At 42.7% G+C, this 15264-nt stretch overlaps 1 protein-coding gene and 1 non-coding gene across 3 annotated transcripts; one reads left to right on the top strand and one right to left on the bottom strand.

Annotated features, from left to right (window-relative positions):
- Positions 1–2: 2 nt before the first annotated feature.
- trnas-aga (transfer RNA serine (anticodon AGA)) lies at positions 3–84 on the bottom strand. Its single transcript has one exon. It is a non-coding gene; the product is annotated as a tRNA-Ser (tRNA).
- Positions 85–7853: 7769 nt separating this feature from the next.
- On the top strand, positions 7854–15006 carry LOC130525943 (uncharacterized). 2 transcript variants are annotated; one of them, XM_057033269.1, is made up of 7 exons: positions 7854–9397; positions 9464–10276; positions 10747–10848; positions 12449–12505; positions 13124–13216; positions 13721–13906; positions 14061–15006. In XM_057033269.1, exons 1-7 carry the CDS (start codon positions 8039–8041, stop codon positions 14187–14189), a joined length of 2739 nt encoding a protein of 912 aa, XP_056889249.1. In that variant the 5' UTR covers positions 7854–8038; the 3' UTR covers positions 14190–15006. The 2 variants fall into 2 exon arrangements, with proteins under 2 accessions (XP_056889249.1, XP_056889241.1); XM_057033261.1 differs by having other exon boundaries at positions 7854–10276.
- Positions 15007–15264: the final 258 nt, after the last annotated feature.

Raw genomic sequence — 15264 nt, 5'->3', positions numbered from 1 at the left:
GACGTTGTTGGCAGGATTCGAACCTGCGCGGGGAGACCCCAATGGATTTCTAGTCCATCGCCTTAACCACTCGGCCACAACAACCTGTAAAACCAATTGCGTCATTACATTTTCTCACAACGATTAAACAGCCTCAAAAGTTTCAAACCAAGTTCGCGGCGCTTTGGCCATCCAACTAGCAGCGAGCCTTCTTCTTCTTGGAATTTATGTGAAGTACACACCGACAGAAAAATGCAACTCCTGCACTGGAGTATGTAACGTAATGATTCTTATTCAAAGAACGTTATATTCTCTATATTAAGCCTGTTTCTTGCATGGATACAAACACACGTTTCTCTCCAGCAGTCCATTCAGGCATCATTCGTTTCCCAGCTCCATCAATTTTGCCTTCATTCTAGAAGCAAGATGCTGAAGAGTCTCTTCTTTGTGAGTCCATTTTGTTGTTTTTGGAGTGCGGGGTTTTGTTTTCTGTGGTGCACTGATTGACGCCGCGCACCTTTATCAATTAACCTGTCCATACTTCGGCTCTTTCTCTTTACTTTTCACTCTCCTGTGCTGGCTGAGGACGGCATGACAGGATTGGGTGCAATTGTGCTGAAGCTGTGACTTGATTCCGTGTGCTGGATCGTCATTTGGTGCACGTTTTACCCCCCGCAGCGCAACAGGTGCGCCGTTTTTCGCAACCCCCCACATACAGTCTTTCTGGGGGTACCGTGGGCCCCATTTATACCGCTGGAAGCCCGGCTGGGTGTGGTTGTACCTGTAAGGTAAGCTGCAGCCCTGTCCATCCCCTTTTCTGCTCCAGTAGTTTTGTGTTTGTGAAACTATACCGTAAATTATTATTACCTTTTCTCATCTCACCAGCTCTGTGGTGCATTTCCACCTGTGTGACCTTAAACGTAATTAACATACCATGTCTTAATGCTCAGTACTCTAATCTGTCCTGTCTTTCCCAGTTCGTTTAGCTGCCAGATCATGCATCATTCATTTCTAGTCCATTGCAGCTCCCATTAAAGCCCTGTAGATTACCTGGAGTGGCTCTTCAACTGCTCTCCACTCAAATCCCAACGCACCTAATAAGAATTTGCACTTTCCTGCATTTGGCTTCAACAGTTCGAATATGAATTTTCCGTGTGTACTTTTCAAACACGAGGCTTAACGCTCTGCACTTTGTGTAAAGCATTATGATTTTATTGTCAAACACATGGAGTTTACCCTGTGTAAAGCTCTTTAGAATGGTTTATTGAGCGTATTAACTAGCTTAGGGTTAGTTTAGGATTGTGATGAGTTTACTTTTTTAGGGGGAAGGCCTTTGTGGGCTGGCCTGACCGACCTCTCATGCTGTATTTCTTTTTGCCGTGCCATCAGTTGTTCGTGTTATAGTCTGTTGTTAGAGCTTCTTGTTTTGTTAAATTATTTGGCTTTTACACTTTGGCTGCTACATTTATCTTTGTGTTGGATTCCTTTTTAGGTCTGTTTAGGGGGTCAAAACAAACCCCGTTCCAGTGTTTGTGTACAGGTGTACACATGCTCTCCTGGTTCATTGGATGTAATCCAGATGTTCCTGTTGATAAACAGCTTCAGACTGAGAGCTCAGGACTTTTTGTGGCCCTCATAATCATTCGGGTAGTCAATAGTTTGTCTGCTCCCCTCACTATGGATCTCCTGCGAGGCTTGGTGTACACAGCTGGAGCTGCTCCCTATAGTTGTTGGGCACAACATTGCAACACACTCCTGTTTCATGCCAGATGTGTTGTGAGCACAAAGCTGGGGATTTGTTACAGTGGGAAGGATCCAGCTGCTTTAAAATGTCAAAGTTCCAAGGGCAGACAGGAATCCTGCGCTTACTGCAGTTTAGATCATCTCCAAGAAGTAGTATTTGGAGTGTCAATATTATTATAGATATTATAATATCTTATTTTTGTGTGGTGCATTTTCATATTGTGTGAGAAGGATGTCCCTCATGCCCTTTGGAGCCCACAGGAACATTCTTTGCCGGATATAGTTGAAAGGTTCAGGATGCGAGGTTGATTCGGTGGGATTTGGCGGATGAAACCAGTTCTGGGACAGATTTAGTCTAAGCTGGCCAGTACCTGACCTATGCACCTGCACAATGCACCTGAGGACTCTAGTGAATTGCTTAGACAGAAAACTCACCCAGTTTAACTCATTCAAAACAATTCTAAATAAACACAGTTGGAACAAATTACTCTACATAAATAAGAATAAGCATATGACAAACACACAAACAATGTAAAAACAATCAAACCAAACAGTCTCCTGGAGTAAAAGTGGGTTTTAAGACAAGTTTTAAATGTGGCCAGTGAATGGGGAGGTCTTCCCAGTGTTCCCAGTCTGCTTCATTGCTGGTCTCCATCTGGTGCACCCTGTTGAATATGTGGACTTATCCTCAGCATACAGAGGTGTCGCACCTGTCCACTTTCCCAGACATTCTCACTTCTGCATATAAGGAGTCATGAAAAAAACACACTTTAAGAGAGGTATATTGCTAAACTATTGTGGTAATTCTAATTATACCTCCCATGGTTTATAAATGGCTTCAAATTACCTGCCAGATTCAAACGTTGCTGGCAAGACTCCAACCTGCACGGGAGGATTCCATTGAAGTTCAAGTCCATCACCTTAATCGCTCGGCCACCACAACCTGAAGCTGTAGAACAATATTGGTCCATGTGGTGGCTGAAGCCTTCTTCTCTTATATGTTGGGTGAATATCAAATGACTCACATGGGCTGAAGCAATGTACTGACTTTGTAAAGGAGTCCACTTTGTTGTTTAACTCTATAACCTGTTTAACTCTATTCAATCAGAAGATGGCAGCACTGTTCCATTCATCTGATAACTGGATCTGATTTTCAGCCATCGCACCATTCAGCCTGTTCACTGCACGAGCTTTGGACTAATTTGCCGCTTTGCAGAGGTTTTGTAATTGATATATTTGCAACCTTTGAAAAGGATCAAACAACCCTTTATTGGGCAGTATCATGATGAGAAAACACAGTAGAGAAATCCACTTTCTTTAACTTTTTATGTCAGAAGATGGCAGCACTGTTACAGTACCAGCCTGTTCCATCCTGCTCTTGGACCAACTCATGGCTGCTGCCCAGAAAAAAAGGACTAGAGAGACTCCATTTTTTAATTTCACATGTAGCTGCAGCCAACTAAGGGGAAAGTCTTTAAGCAAACTGGATTTGAAAATATCCAGACCCAACGCTACTGCTGCTATTAATGGGGATAAAGCAACGTAAAAAGAAAAAATCCCATGATGACAAAATTTCAGTCAGAAATGAAGAAAACCAGAAGTAATTATATTTCCAAACATGGACTGACATTAGGGGTAGTGCTGTCACCTCACAGCAGAAAGGTTAGAAAGGTTAGAAGCCCTCCACACCAAGGTTAGAACCCCCCACCCAGAACAGAAAGGCCCCTGGCCTCCAGGATCCTTTCTGTGTGGGGGGGTTACATATTCTCCCCATGTTTGCGCAGGTTCTCTCTGGCTGCTCTTTTGGGGAACAGTACATTGGAGACTCCATATTGACCTCAGTATATGGTTGTTTTTGTCTGTTAGCACAACAACGGGCTGGTAACGTATCCAGGGAGCACCCACCCTCTCGCTAGAAGGCAGCTCAGATACGCACCCCTTAAATGCAGTTCTAGAAGATGGAAGAACAAAATCAAAGCGCAGTGTGACCTGAATGATGCCTCATTCTGGGGCAAGGCTTTGAGAAGTGGGTCATCAGAATGACAATGACATGGTCCAGTAGTCATGCTGGTCTAATGCTTTGTGCACAGCTAGTACACATAGACATACAGACAAAATAAACTTTAAAGCACCGAAGCCTCAGCTGTAATAAATGCCACGCTGCTATATTAGTTGTTGGACAACTAGACAAGACAAATAGGAACCTGAGCATTTTCAAGGTGCAAAGGCTTTTCAACATCGGTCCGACCTGACCCAAATCCAGGTATGGTCACAGGAACCATTAGCTTTGGCGGGGTGAGAAGCAAGTTGTCAGATTGTAACAGGATATCAGATGTCAGTGTGGAGGAAAGTCGGTCGTGAGAGGCCTCATTCTCTTCGCATCCAGACGGAAATAGAAGTAGAAGCATGTTCCGGCTGAAAGGGGCTTGGATAAGCCCCCTTTCAGCTAAGTAGGCTAAAACACACTGTTGCCTGAGAGGTCACTGCTGCTGCTCAGAAATGCTGTAACCTCATTAACAGTGTCGCGGCCTCTATGAGAAAGACGCGTCGGAAATCTTGCAATATTGTGCATATAACACATTTCTGCAAATGATGTGACACTAGAACAACTTTAGGGGTGTATAATGATGCAGTTTTTGTTTTTTACTTGTTGTTTAATGCACTTATATGTGTTCTTTCATTTTGAGGACATGCTACAATCGTATCACATTTCTCCCTTATTTTTAGCTACTAATTGCTGGACGGTAGGGACAGTTGTTATTAAGCCTGTCCATCACTACGGTCCAAACTGATATAGTGCTGTATAAGCATTTACAACAACAGCTGCTCACATGGTGCTGTGAAAAGAAAATAAACTTTGACATTGTAAATTTGTAATTGCTAAAATACACAAAATCATTCAAATTGAAACTAAACAATGGCCATGTGATAATATCACATTTATTCACCATTTAAGTTGTCAACATGCATCCTGCTGTGCGTGATGATTATTGGTGGTTTGTAAATATCTGTTGAAAAGATATTTTTAAATATAAATATCTGTGTAAAAAGAAAACCTACCTGTTTTGTGGTATAAATGGTTGAAATAAATGCATCACAATTAGAAAACAAAAGTGATTGAGGCTTTTGTTGTGTGTATGGAAATCAGCAGGAACAGGATATGTGGCAGCAGCATTAATATTTCAGGATCAAGGTTTCAGAATTAAAGGACCTTAGAAATTGATACATGAAGAAGAAATAACATTGCAGATGGAAGAGGATGGAAAACAGGCTGCACGTCCTCTGTAGCCAAGTGAAATTGTGACCAGCTTGCTGTGGTTTCTACACTATGAATTAGTACACATGTCAGGCCTTTGCAGCTGTCTGTGTTCACGGCCCTCTGGGGGTATTAAGTCTTCATGTTCAGGCACTGCTAGTCAATGGCACTCTCTTATTTCATGGGTTAATGGGTGCTTTATGGCCGATTCCTTGCCAACCCCCCGCCCCCTTCCCCCCAAAAAGAGCAGTATCCCCGATGTATCCCTTTCGTTTGGTGGCTAAAGAGTTCCTTTTACTTGGACTTTTGCAGGTATTTCCCTAATTTGAACTGTCTGGATTTAGGATGTTAAGAGAAGCCATGTCTCTCCTCTACCATAGCATCAAGTATGTATAATTTCAAAACAAGGCGCAAAAGGGAACCTAAATAAAATGTTGCAATGTTTTAAATTGGGCAGTGCCTCTTTTTTGGGACTTGAACTCATTCTATCAGAGGCCAGCTGTCTGTGCAGCACATGATTCTCTTTATGTTGACATATGCAGTATAGACATGGCGCAGAGGTTTTGGCAATGACGTGATGCTATCAGAGGGTAGTCGGTGTCTGTCGGAGGTTTTAGTGCCTTAACTGAAGCAGCCACGTGTCGGTGCAGACATAAGTCAACATCTGCGGGCATAGTTGTAGGTAACACCGCAAGCTTTCGTTTCCTGGACAACAATCTGGTAGCAGCGCATTGAACTAAATATAGAAAAAGTGCAAAGTGTCATGATTAACCTCTGTCAGTCAGGCTATTCTTAGTGATGAACCATGATGTTTTTAACCTCGAGAGACTTCGCCTGCCTTGCTCCTTCAGATGGGCTCATGCACAAACTTTTCGTCTTGGGATCCAGAGAAGGATGTGGGATCATGCGTGGCCTATAAGGACTGCTCTCCGGTGGTTGCATCCACTTTCACCCGCAGTTGATAGAAGCAGTCAACAGGCCAAAGCCCCAGTGAACGACATGCAAAAGTAGGTCAGCCGTGTCCAGGATGAAGCTGAAACTGGACTGTGTATGAAGGTTAATAAAGATTGTTTTACATGTCGTTAGTTGTCGCTGCGGCTCGCTTTCTGTCAAGGTGATATGCTGTTATGTTGTTTAATCACAATTGATTTTCTACATGCTTTATTTCTTTTTTCCATCCATAAAAAGTAAAATATGTAATACATCATACATCTTTGCCAAATAAATATCAATTAAATGAAAGTAATATTGAGGAAAAAAGTCTTTAAACCCAGTTTTAACATCACTGTAGCAACTATGGAAACCCCTGCTCAGGATCCCCTGCACCAGTATCACCACTGACATCATGGCCTGTTTCATGGTTCATTTAACCTCCGATATGGTTACTCAACATATAAGATTAAAATATGAACAAAAAAGAGATTGTAAGTATCCTTGAGATTATGAACAGCCGTCATATGAAGAAAAAAAATTGCCCCCCTAAATTCATATAAATCATTTCATGTCACAAATATGCATCAATTGCACATTTGCACCTAAAGCAGGCCGATCGGGTAGCGACGTGCACTCACATGTGAGCGGCATGCTAATGCCTCAGATGACAGCTCTGGCTGGCCGTCAGCGCTAGGCTAATTTGTCATCGGAGGTTTTGTCTTTCTTTGAGAGCAGCGACTCTCATCGCTCAGACTCTGGTCAGGAGCATGTTTCCTGCCATATGTACCAGTAGTTGAAGTTGTTTTACATGTGTGTTTGGACATATATGTTTCATGCACGTGGCTTTCGAGCCACTTTGGAAACACGTTTATTAACCTTCAATGTTGTAGATCTCCAGTCAGCTGATGGGACGTGTTTAGTGTGGTCCGACCAACACTAGTAGGAAAAGTTGATATGATCTGGAGTGAAAGATTTTAAGTGCCCATTCTCCTCGATGACTCTATTAATTTATCTTTTTAGTCCCATTTTCTGATGACTATTATCACCAGCTTGTGTGATTTCGTCACATACCTTCTACTTTACAGCAACTTTGGTTGGGTTGAGTTGAAGAAATGTCAATCTAAAAACGAAAAATGTTAAAATGTTATTTTCTGAGTTACGCTTTGAAGTATTTTGAACTGATTTCTTCTGGTTTGATTGTGACATGGTTTAACAGAACCACATAAAAACAATGAAAAGAAGAAAATTCTTCCAGAATTTCTTTTTTTACTGATAATTTTGAGGGCTGAAACGTAAACCTAAAGTTTTGTTATGCAATGTCTTTTAACCTTTCGCTGCACAACCAAAATAACCATATGCAAGCAATCCACAACATGACAGATCACAGTAGGAGGTCCTGCTGACAGGCCAGAGAGATGCACAGCTCAGATACACTGGATCGGTCCCAGCAGCCACTCGTAGATCAACAACATGTGACTGAACTGAATTATAAAATATCATCATTAAACACACAGTTAGTGTTGTTACTAATTCAGCTCAGAAGTATCACAATGTCAGTAGATTCACTGATCATCTGCCGTTGCTGTGATGACAGAACTCTGCTCTTATCTATCTAATCTATCCGATCTATCTTATCTGCTCTGAGTCCCACAGAAAGGGCACTTTTTGTTTCTGTGCAGCCGACAAAACTACATATGGTTAAAACGAACATATTCATGTTAAACGACACAACTTTTGGCAGCCACGCGTTAAAGATCAAGTTCTCAGGGGTCTGTTTCACATTGATGCCTCAGTTCAGCCTTTTATAGAGATTTGATATTCTAGAAGTTATTTGTCACATCTTTCCAAGTCCTTAAAATAAATTGCTTGGTGTCTCGCAAAGGTGGGAGGGGTTGAGTCAAGTACTAGGGTCAGTTTTGGTTGTGGCAACCTGTCATGTCAGTGCGCACGCTGCTCTGGTTGCTGTTGCTCTCAGACCGGTTGAGGTCTGCACAACTCCCCCACCAGCTGTGTGAATGCCCGTGAATGGACCCGTCAGTCGTCTGTGAGCCTTTTGGACTTGGACTCTGCAGGATCCTCACCTGCATGGACTAAGAACTTGGGACAGTCCAGACTCAGAAGCTTCAGATGTATCTGGAAAACTCCATGCAAGGTACAGTCTCCGGAGAAGAGGAGCAGTCAGCTGAAGCCATGATCGCTGAACAGTGCCAGCTTCCAAAAGAGGCCGCTACAGATTTAACCGATCTATTAAAACAAAGGGATAAATCTGCAATTGAGGCTGTTGTGGAATACGCAGAACAGACTGTCCAAAGAGAAGTCGAGCCCTCAGTCTTTCATGTGGAACTTCAGATGACCAGGGATGAAGATGAGTCCTTTCCACATTGTGACCATCTCCCCGAGAGCTTAACCAGCGATGCCTTTTTCGAATCTGATGAGTTTGGTGATAAGTGCGAGACCTCTAGGTTAAGCCAACCACTCAGTGAATGTGACCAACACAGCGAGGGTATTAGACCTTGTAAGTCCTGCCAGCATTGTGCTAATCATAGCACGGTTACCAACTGTTTTCCTTGCAGCGAACATCAGACAGAAGCGCTTCAGTTATCTCAGCAATGCGAAGCATTTGATCATCACTTTGACCGTGAGCCAAACAAATGGGCAGCGATCTATAAGGAGTTTGAACAGTGCGACACGCCTGAGTCCACCCTTGTACCTGCAGACCCGCTCACCGTACATCAGCAGCACGACTGCTTTGACTCTGAGCCAGAATTATCCGTGAAGGACTCTGAGGAAAGCACCATCAATGGTTGCACGCCGAACACATTGGATTCCCTGGACTCACTGGAGTCTGAACTTGATGAAAATGAAGAGAGTGATGAGGCTGAGCACGACGAAACTGATGAGGAGATCCCAGGATTCTCGCATTTCAACGCACCAGCTCACGTTTATTCAGATGACCGTGAAGCGAGCGAATGCTGTGATGCGTACAAGTTAAGGAAAGCAAACATGTCCTGCGTCGACTACAATGAGTGTGTTAAGGGTTACTTCGGGATTAGCCACTATAAACCAAGTGTTACCTCAGAGCAGTGGAACTCTGACATGTCGTCAGAGTTCTTCTCAGAAGAAGACGGCTCGTCCTACTGCTCTTCTGTTGAAACCAAATCCTTTAAGACTTGTCTTGATGGAAGTATTCCTTCAGATCCTTGCTCGGATTCATCTGGGGAATCTGATAAAGGAGCCCAGGAGGACTCAAGTGATGAGCAGACGCAGTGGGAATCTTTCGAAGATGAAGATGAAGAAATAGAGCAACGCCACCTGAATGCATGTCAAGAGGAGGGAATGAAAACGCCAGTTGATATAGTTATCGAGGACTATTTTGATCTTTTTGACAGGGGTGAATATTACGGACACACTTTTCTCCAGAAGACGCAGTATATCTCATGCTTCGATGGGGGGGATATCGATGCTCGCCTGCACCTTCAATCTCAGGTACACAAGCAAACCGAATACGAGTGTAAAGAAATCAGTGCGAAAACTGAACAGTACACTGTCCAGGACAGTGACCCTTCCTGTGATGTCCTGGAAGGTGCAGCAGAAGAGGAAGGTCTGAGGGACGATACCTCATCTGGGTCAATGACGGACCCAGACGAATGCATGCAAGAGTGGGGTTCAAGTTTAGCTGACGATGAAACGGAGTGCGACGAGGCAGAGGAGGATCGAACCTGTGAGTTTTACGACCAAGTGTCTGAAGACAAAGGTGCCAATTCCACTCTGCCCGGTCCTGCTGATGAAAGAATGTTTGCACCATTTATAAATGACATTTCTGTTGAAGGTGATGCTTATGAAGATGAACTCTCCCATGTGCAGAATGACGACACTACCTTCACCCCTGGTCCTTTAGAGACTCTGCTGTCTGATTGCACAAAAACCTCTGAATTTGAGGAACTGGCATGCTCAGAAATGGAACCATATTGGTCACTTGTTGAAGAAAACGAACAGCGTGACCCTGGAGTTGAAGAATATTATGCATATCAGATAAGAAGCATCCAGTCCTCTAATAAACATGATCTGAATGGTCTTGTAAACAACAGGCCATGCCACCAAATAAACCAGCTGAATCAGAATGGAGAACAAGCAACCGCCCTTCCGACTACACAATCAGCTGGTGACTGTGGGTCGAACCAAATATTCAAAGCATTAAAGCCACCTTCAGGCATCATTCACAGTGTTGTCTCAGAACTTACAAATAGTGAGGAAGAAGATACACACGAGGCCACGGAACAGACTGGCGACACAGAAGAGGAGGAGTTTGATGACGAGACCTCCGAATTTTGCGAATGCGAGTACTGCATCCCTCCGGACGAGCAGGTATCGCTCATCGGTGCACATTCAGAGTAGGAGAATTGTCAATACTGTTGATCTATTCTTACACTACTGAGACCGTACTACCGACCGCGGCGATGAATAAGATACAGGAGATCTCAGCCTGACAGATTGCGCGGTATTTGTGTCAGACTCCAGCTCTGCCATTATCGTCACGTGGCGGTCACCCAACACGGATCGCACATGCGGCGAGCCTCACTGGCAGCCAGTTTGGTCACACCAACTTGTTTTCAGCAGTATAATAACGTTAACAAACACTGATCTCTGACCACCTGCTGAAGGATGAAACATTAACACGCTCCATCAACATGGCAGCAGCTGTCGGGTCTAAACCCTGTAGTCCCGCCACTCTTAAGGAAACACAAATAAGTTCAAGGGCACAAATTAAGATGCACTTGTGCTTGGTGCTTGGTGTACAAAAACAGCATAATACAGATTTATAACTTTATCTGCAGGTTCCAGTCAAACCGCTGCTTCCCCCGACTGAGTCACACGATGCAAAAAAGATCTGTGTTGTCATCGATTTGGACGAAACACTCGTGCACAGTTCATTTACGGTGAGTTTGCCCATCTGACTTATCGTTGTCTTATGTCTTTATCATCTGTTAAACTGAGTTTGTGCAGTAAATAAGTTAGTTACCGTTGACATTCAACATCGAGCGTTTTCTTTTTTTCCTTCTAGTCATGAATTTCAATAATAATTTGTGATACTTTTATAGTTTAATAATGGCAGAAGCCACCACTGCCAGTTGAGTGTATGTTCTGTAGATCTAGTTAGCAAAGACAGCGGGCTCTCAGTATTTGGACGGCACCCACTACTTGGAAATCTGGAGTCACTGGAACCTTATTCCATCGATTTATGGTGTTTACATTCATTGGGAAGCGCTCCCATTCCTACTATTTTAAAAAAATAAAAATCAACTGACCACCAACAACCACTTCACCGCCTGATCGTAAATCGTGTTAATGAGAGGGCTACTATATTCAGCCTCACAGGAGCCAGACGATTGGGTGTCGACCTTATCAGAGGTCAAAGGTCAAAATTAGTGATGGAAGTTCTGAAAGTGTTCCTAAAACTTTTTCCTCTCTTATCCTATACACACCATGTGTACCAGCAGACAAAGATAGCTGATGCATTAAAGTTGAATTTTTAGTGTTATAATCTGTTTACTGAATGTTTTAAATTGTCCAACTGGCTACTCATTGAGTGTCAAAGCAAACAAACCACTGTCGAGCTTTGGGTAGCACAACAAAATAGCAGGAGGATTTGCACGACATCATCTTGCATATTTTTAGGAGGCACTTGATGTATATTTATCTTGAAAGCTGACTAAGCTTCAGTCTGTGCTCATCAGCCCGATACATCAATCTTACAGACCCGTTCTACTTATTACAATAATATTATCAACAGCGGTTTTACTAATATGGTATAATATTGAAGGTCCTTGTTATGGACTTCCTGTTCATCCCATCCTTTAAAGGCAGCATCCAAGGAACAAAGTAATCAATGCCCCAAGGTGCTCATGTCAGGACATTATGTAATGAATTCCATGTGATGTTTGGACCTTCTTAGGTCACAGACTGTCGAAAAGGATGTCACTGGATATCACCCTGAAGTGTAGTAAACAGTGTCAGTGTCTGCGAACTCCATGCTCAACAGAACGCTGATAATTAGAATATTTATTACTCTAACATACATTCTAACTATAGTGTTAAAACAATATCGGTTCTTAATCATCACTGAGGTTTGATTTGATGGACTGTTTCATGCTTCCTAACAATCGACCCAAAGTACCCAGCTGATCAAAACGTGCATTTAGTTTGCCGTATGTAATGTAAAACTGGTTTGTGAGCAGAACATATGCGCGCATGCAGTGGATTACCTCACCGTATACTTATTTCAGCCACTCTGTAATGCCTTATTTAGCACACACTTTAGCTCTATACCAACATTTGAGAAGATACCTCAGGTGTGTGACCTACCTCAGTAAATCACATGTATTTATGAGCCTTCTCACTTTCTGTAGAGCCTGTATTTCCTTGATGGAACCACAGAGTGGTATTATTTACAGTGCTATTTAAGAGGCTGCTGCAACATATCCGCGGCTACATCACTGACTAATTGTAAATCTGTGCATGCGCCCCTTTTCCCAACAGCCGGTGAGCGATGCTGATTTTATCATTCCAGTGGAAATTGAGGGAACAGTTCACCAGGTAGGCACTTTTACCATCTTCTCTACTTTCTGTGTTCATCAAAAGTCAGCAGCCTGGCACACACAAGCTGTGATCCGACCACTAGTTAGCTTCACGCACCCGCAAAACCAAAAGTTGACATTTTCAACAACCCTCCGTGGTACACTGTGCTCCACGGCCCTGACAGGATGAGGCCTTGCTGTGTTGATGGTACTCAGCAGCAGGTGGCTATTTCCATATCCTGAGGGAATGAGACAACCTCGCCGGGCTTCTCAGAACTCACTCACCATCAATCTCACGCGGTGGCAGACATTTTATCCGTCTTATTGGAGACGTTAAACTTCAGTCCATTTTACTGGGCCTTGACAGAGGTCAACGACCTATGCAAAGTGTAGGGTCTGTTTCAATTAAACGGGGATAGACCTGTTTAAGTAGGGAAAAGCCTCTTCAGAGTGGCAGCAGACCCAGTGGGAATAACAGGGAGCATTCTGGAATCAAATTACTGATATTAGAATAAGTGATTACTGTAAACAGTTCTGGTACACATTGTGTATTATATTTTCAGCATGCTTATAACAACATTATCGTGTGATTTAGCTGCGATTTTGATGCCTTTGTGCCTTTCGTGTCTCCATCCAGGTGTACGTATTAAAGAGACCCCACGTCGACGAATTCCTCAAGAGAATGGGAGAATTGTTCGAGTGCGTTTTGTTCACTGCCAGTTTATCCAAGGTCAGACTGCCCAACTATCAGATGTACACTAATTTTTGACTGTTTTTTTTGACAGGCTGGCTTTTATGTCACAAACGTGGATATTTAGACTTGATTCAATCAGTAACGTGACACGTGTTGTTTCAAAACATACTTACTGGAAGCCCAGCATGACCTCCTGCATGCGTGCTCATACTTTGAGCTATATTTATGATGCCTGTCAGACGACCGAAAAGACATTTTAACCTCTAACATTTACTTCAAACAGTCAAGCTTGTTCTTTTTTGAAGAGCTTGCTTAACTTTAAGTGCTCACTCGTGATTTATTAGGTTTCAGCTGCCAGAATCTGCAGCGTACGACACTATCCATACTGTCCCCCTGTACTGTATGCACACTGTTGTCACAGACGGTCAATGCTCAATGACATGTTTTACCTCCATGCATACACATTTAGTTTTTTCCCCAGTTTGCAGATCTACCTCAGGCCTTAATTGTCTTCTTTTTGTGCTTTTCCTGCTACTTCAGTATGCAGATCCGGTTTCAGACATGTTGGACACATGGGGTGCTTTCAGGAACCGACTCTTTCGGGAGTCATGTGTTTTCCACAAGGGGAATTATGTGAAAGACCTGAGCCGTTTAGGACGAGACCTGGACAAGGTCATTATTATTGACAACTCGCCGGTATCCTACATCTTTCATCCCGAAAATGCAGTAAGTTTACATCTGTTTTGCTGGATTCAACATTTGTGTTACTACTTTGTATTTAATAACTTCTCTCTATATAATATGATACAATAATTGCTGTGATGATACAGACTTTATGGGTTATTATTCAGCTTGGCACATCTCTTTTTTAACTGCGCAGGTTCCAGTCGTGTCCTGGTTTGATGACAAGTCCGATACCGAGCTCCTCGACCTTATCCCATTTTTCGAGAGACTCAGCCAAGCAGATGACATCTACCCTTTTCTGACAGAGCAGAGAACTTCAGGCTAACGGACCGAGGATATTAGGACAAAAGCGATTGACGGCAGGCGTCGTCACGGGACCACGGAGGATGGCGGGTCACTGGTTCCACACCGCTTCCAACCAAGGACCACTCTGCGTAGAAACCTGTCATTCATCGCGTTATATTCATGGCGTTACATATAAGCTTACTGTTTAATGCATGAGAGCGGGGCTTCCACCAAAAGCCCAAAGCAACTGTCACACTGACTGGTTTAGTTTTGTTGTTTTGAGACACCTTGTTTGGAAAGCAGGGAAATGCTGCATATGATGGTATGCTTGAAGACATGTCTGATGGTTTGAGCCAAAGCAGGAGCAGATGTTGGTCTGTCTGCTGCTAATGTGATGGTGCTCAGCCTGCCTGTTCTACCTGCGTGACCTGATGAGGCCCTGTCCTGTTATTCAGGCTAACAGCGTTGCTTTGCTTTCATAATGTACTGTGCAAAACACCAGAAGAGTTTAGATCAATAAATGAGGAGACAGAAACATCAAAAAGGCTGCAGAAATGATATGCTTTAAAGTGATGTATATATTAAACATTTGTATTTAGACTGAAAGGAGAGAAATAATGATAATAATAGTCATACAGTGAATATTAATCATTGTTGATCTACTTGCACTCACAGCTAATTACACAGAATTTAAAGTCACATTGTTTTTGCACTGGGACACTTCAGAACATCTGGACTTGATTTTAGTTTTATTTTAACTGTTTAATGCTTTGCATTTTTATCTGAAGTTGAAAGACGTAGCGTGCAGTCTGTGACTGATGCAGTTGTTAATTTAATCTTGAATCTGCCATCAGATACCTTGTTGATGTTTCATTTACAATGATATTAATAATTTTATTTAAATTCCCATGACCTTTCAGAGCATAAGCTGTCCTAAAGAAAAAAGTTAAACATTTTTATTTCAACATTGTGAAAAGAAACTGGCTCAAGTTTTGTTTGCTGGGCTTTAATCTGCTGACAATGTACACATTAAAAATGTGATACTTTAACATTGTGTCTATTTTTTTTTTATACAATACTTTACCACGTCTATTATACATTATCAGACTGTATTA

Source organism: Takifugu flavidus, chromosome 1, assembly GCF_003711565.1.
Source record: "Takifugu flavidus isolate HTHZ2018 chromosome 1, ASM371156v2, whole genome shotgun sequence".
Lineage (NCBI taxonomy): Eukaryota > Metazoa > Chordata > Actinopteri > Tetraodontiformes > Tetraodontidae > Takifugu > Takifugu flavidus.
Note: the sequence above shows the minus strand (reverse complement) of the source record. Positions and strands in the feature narration are given on the sequence as shown.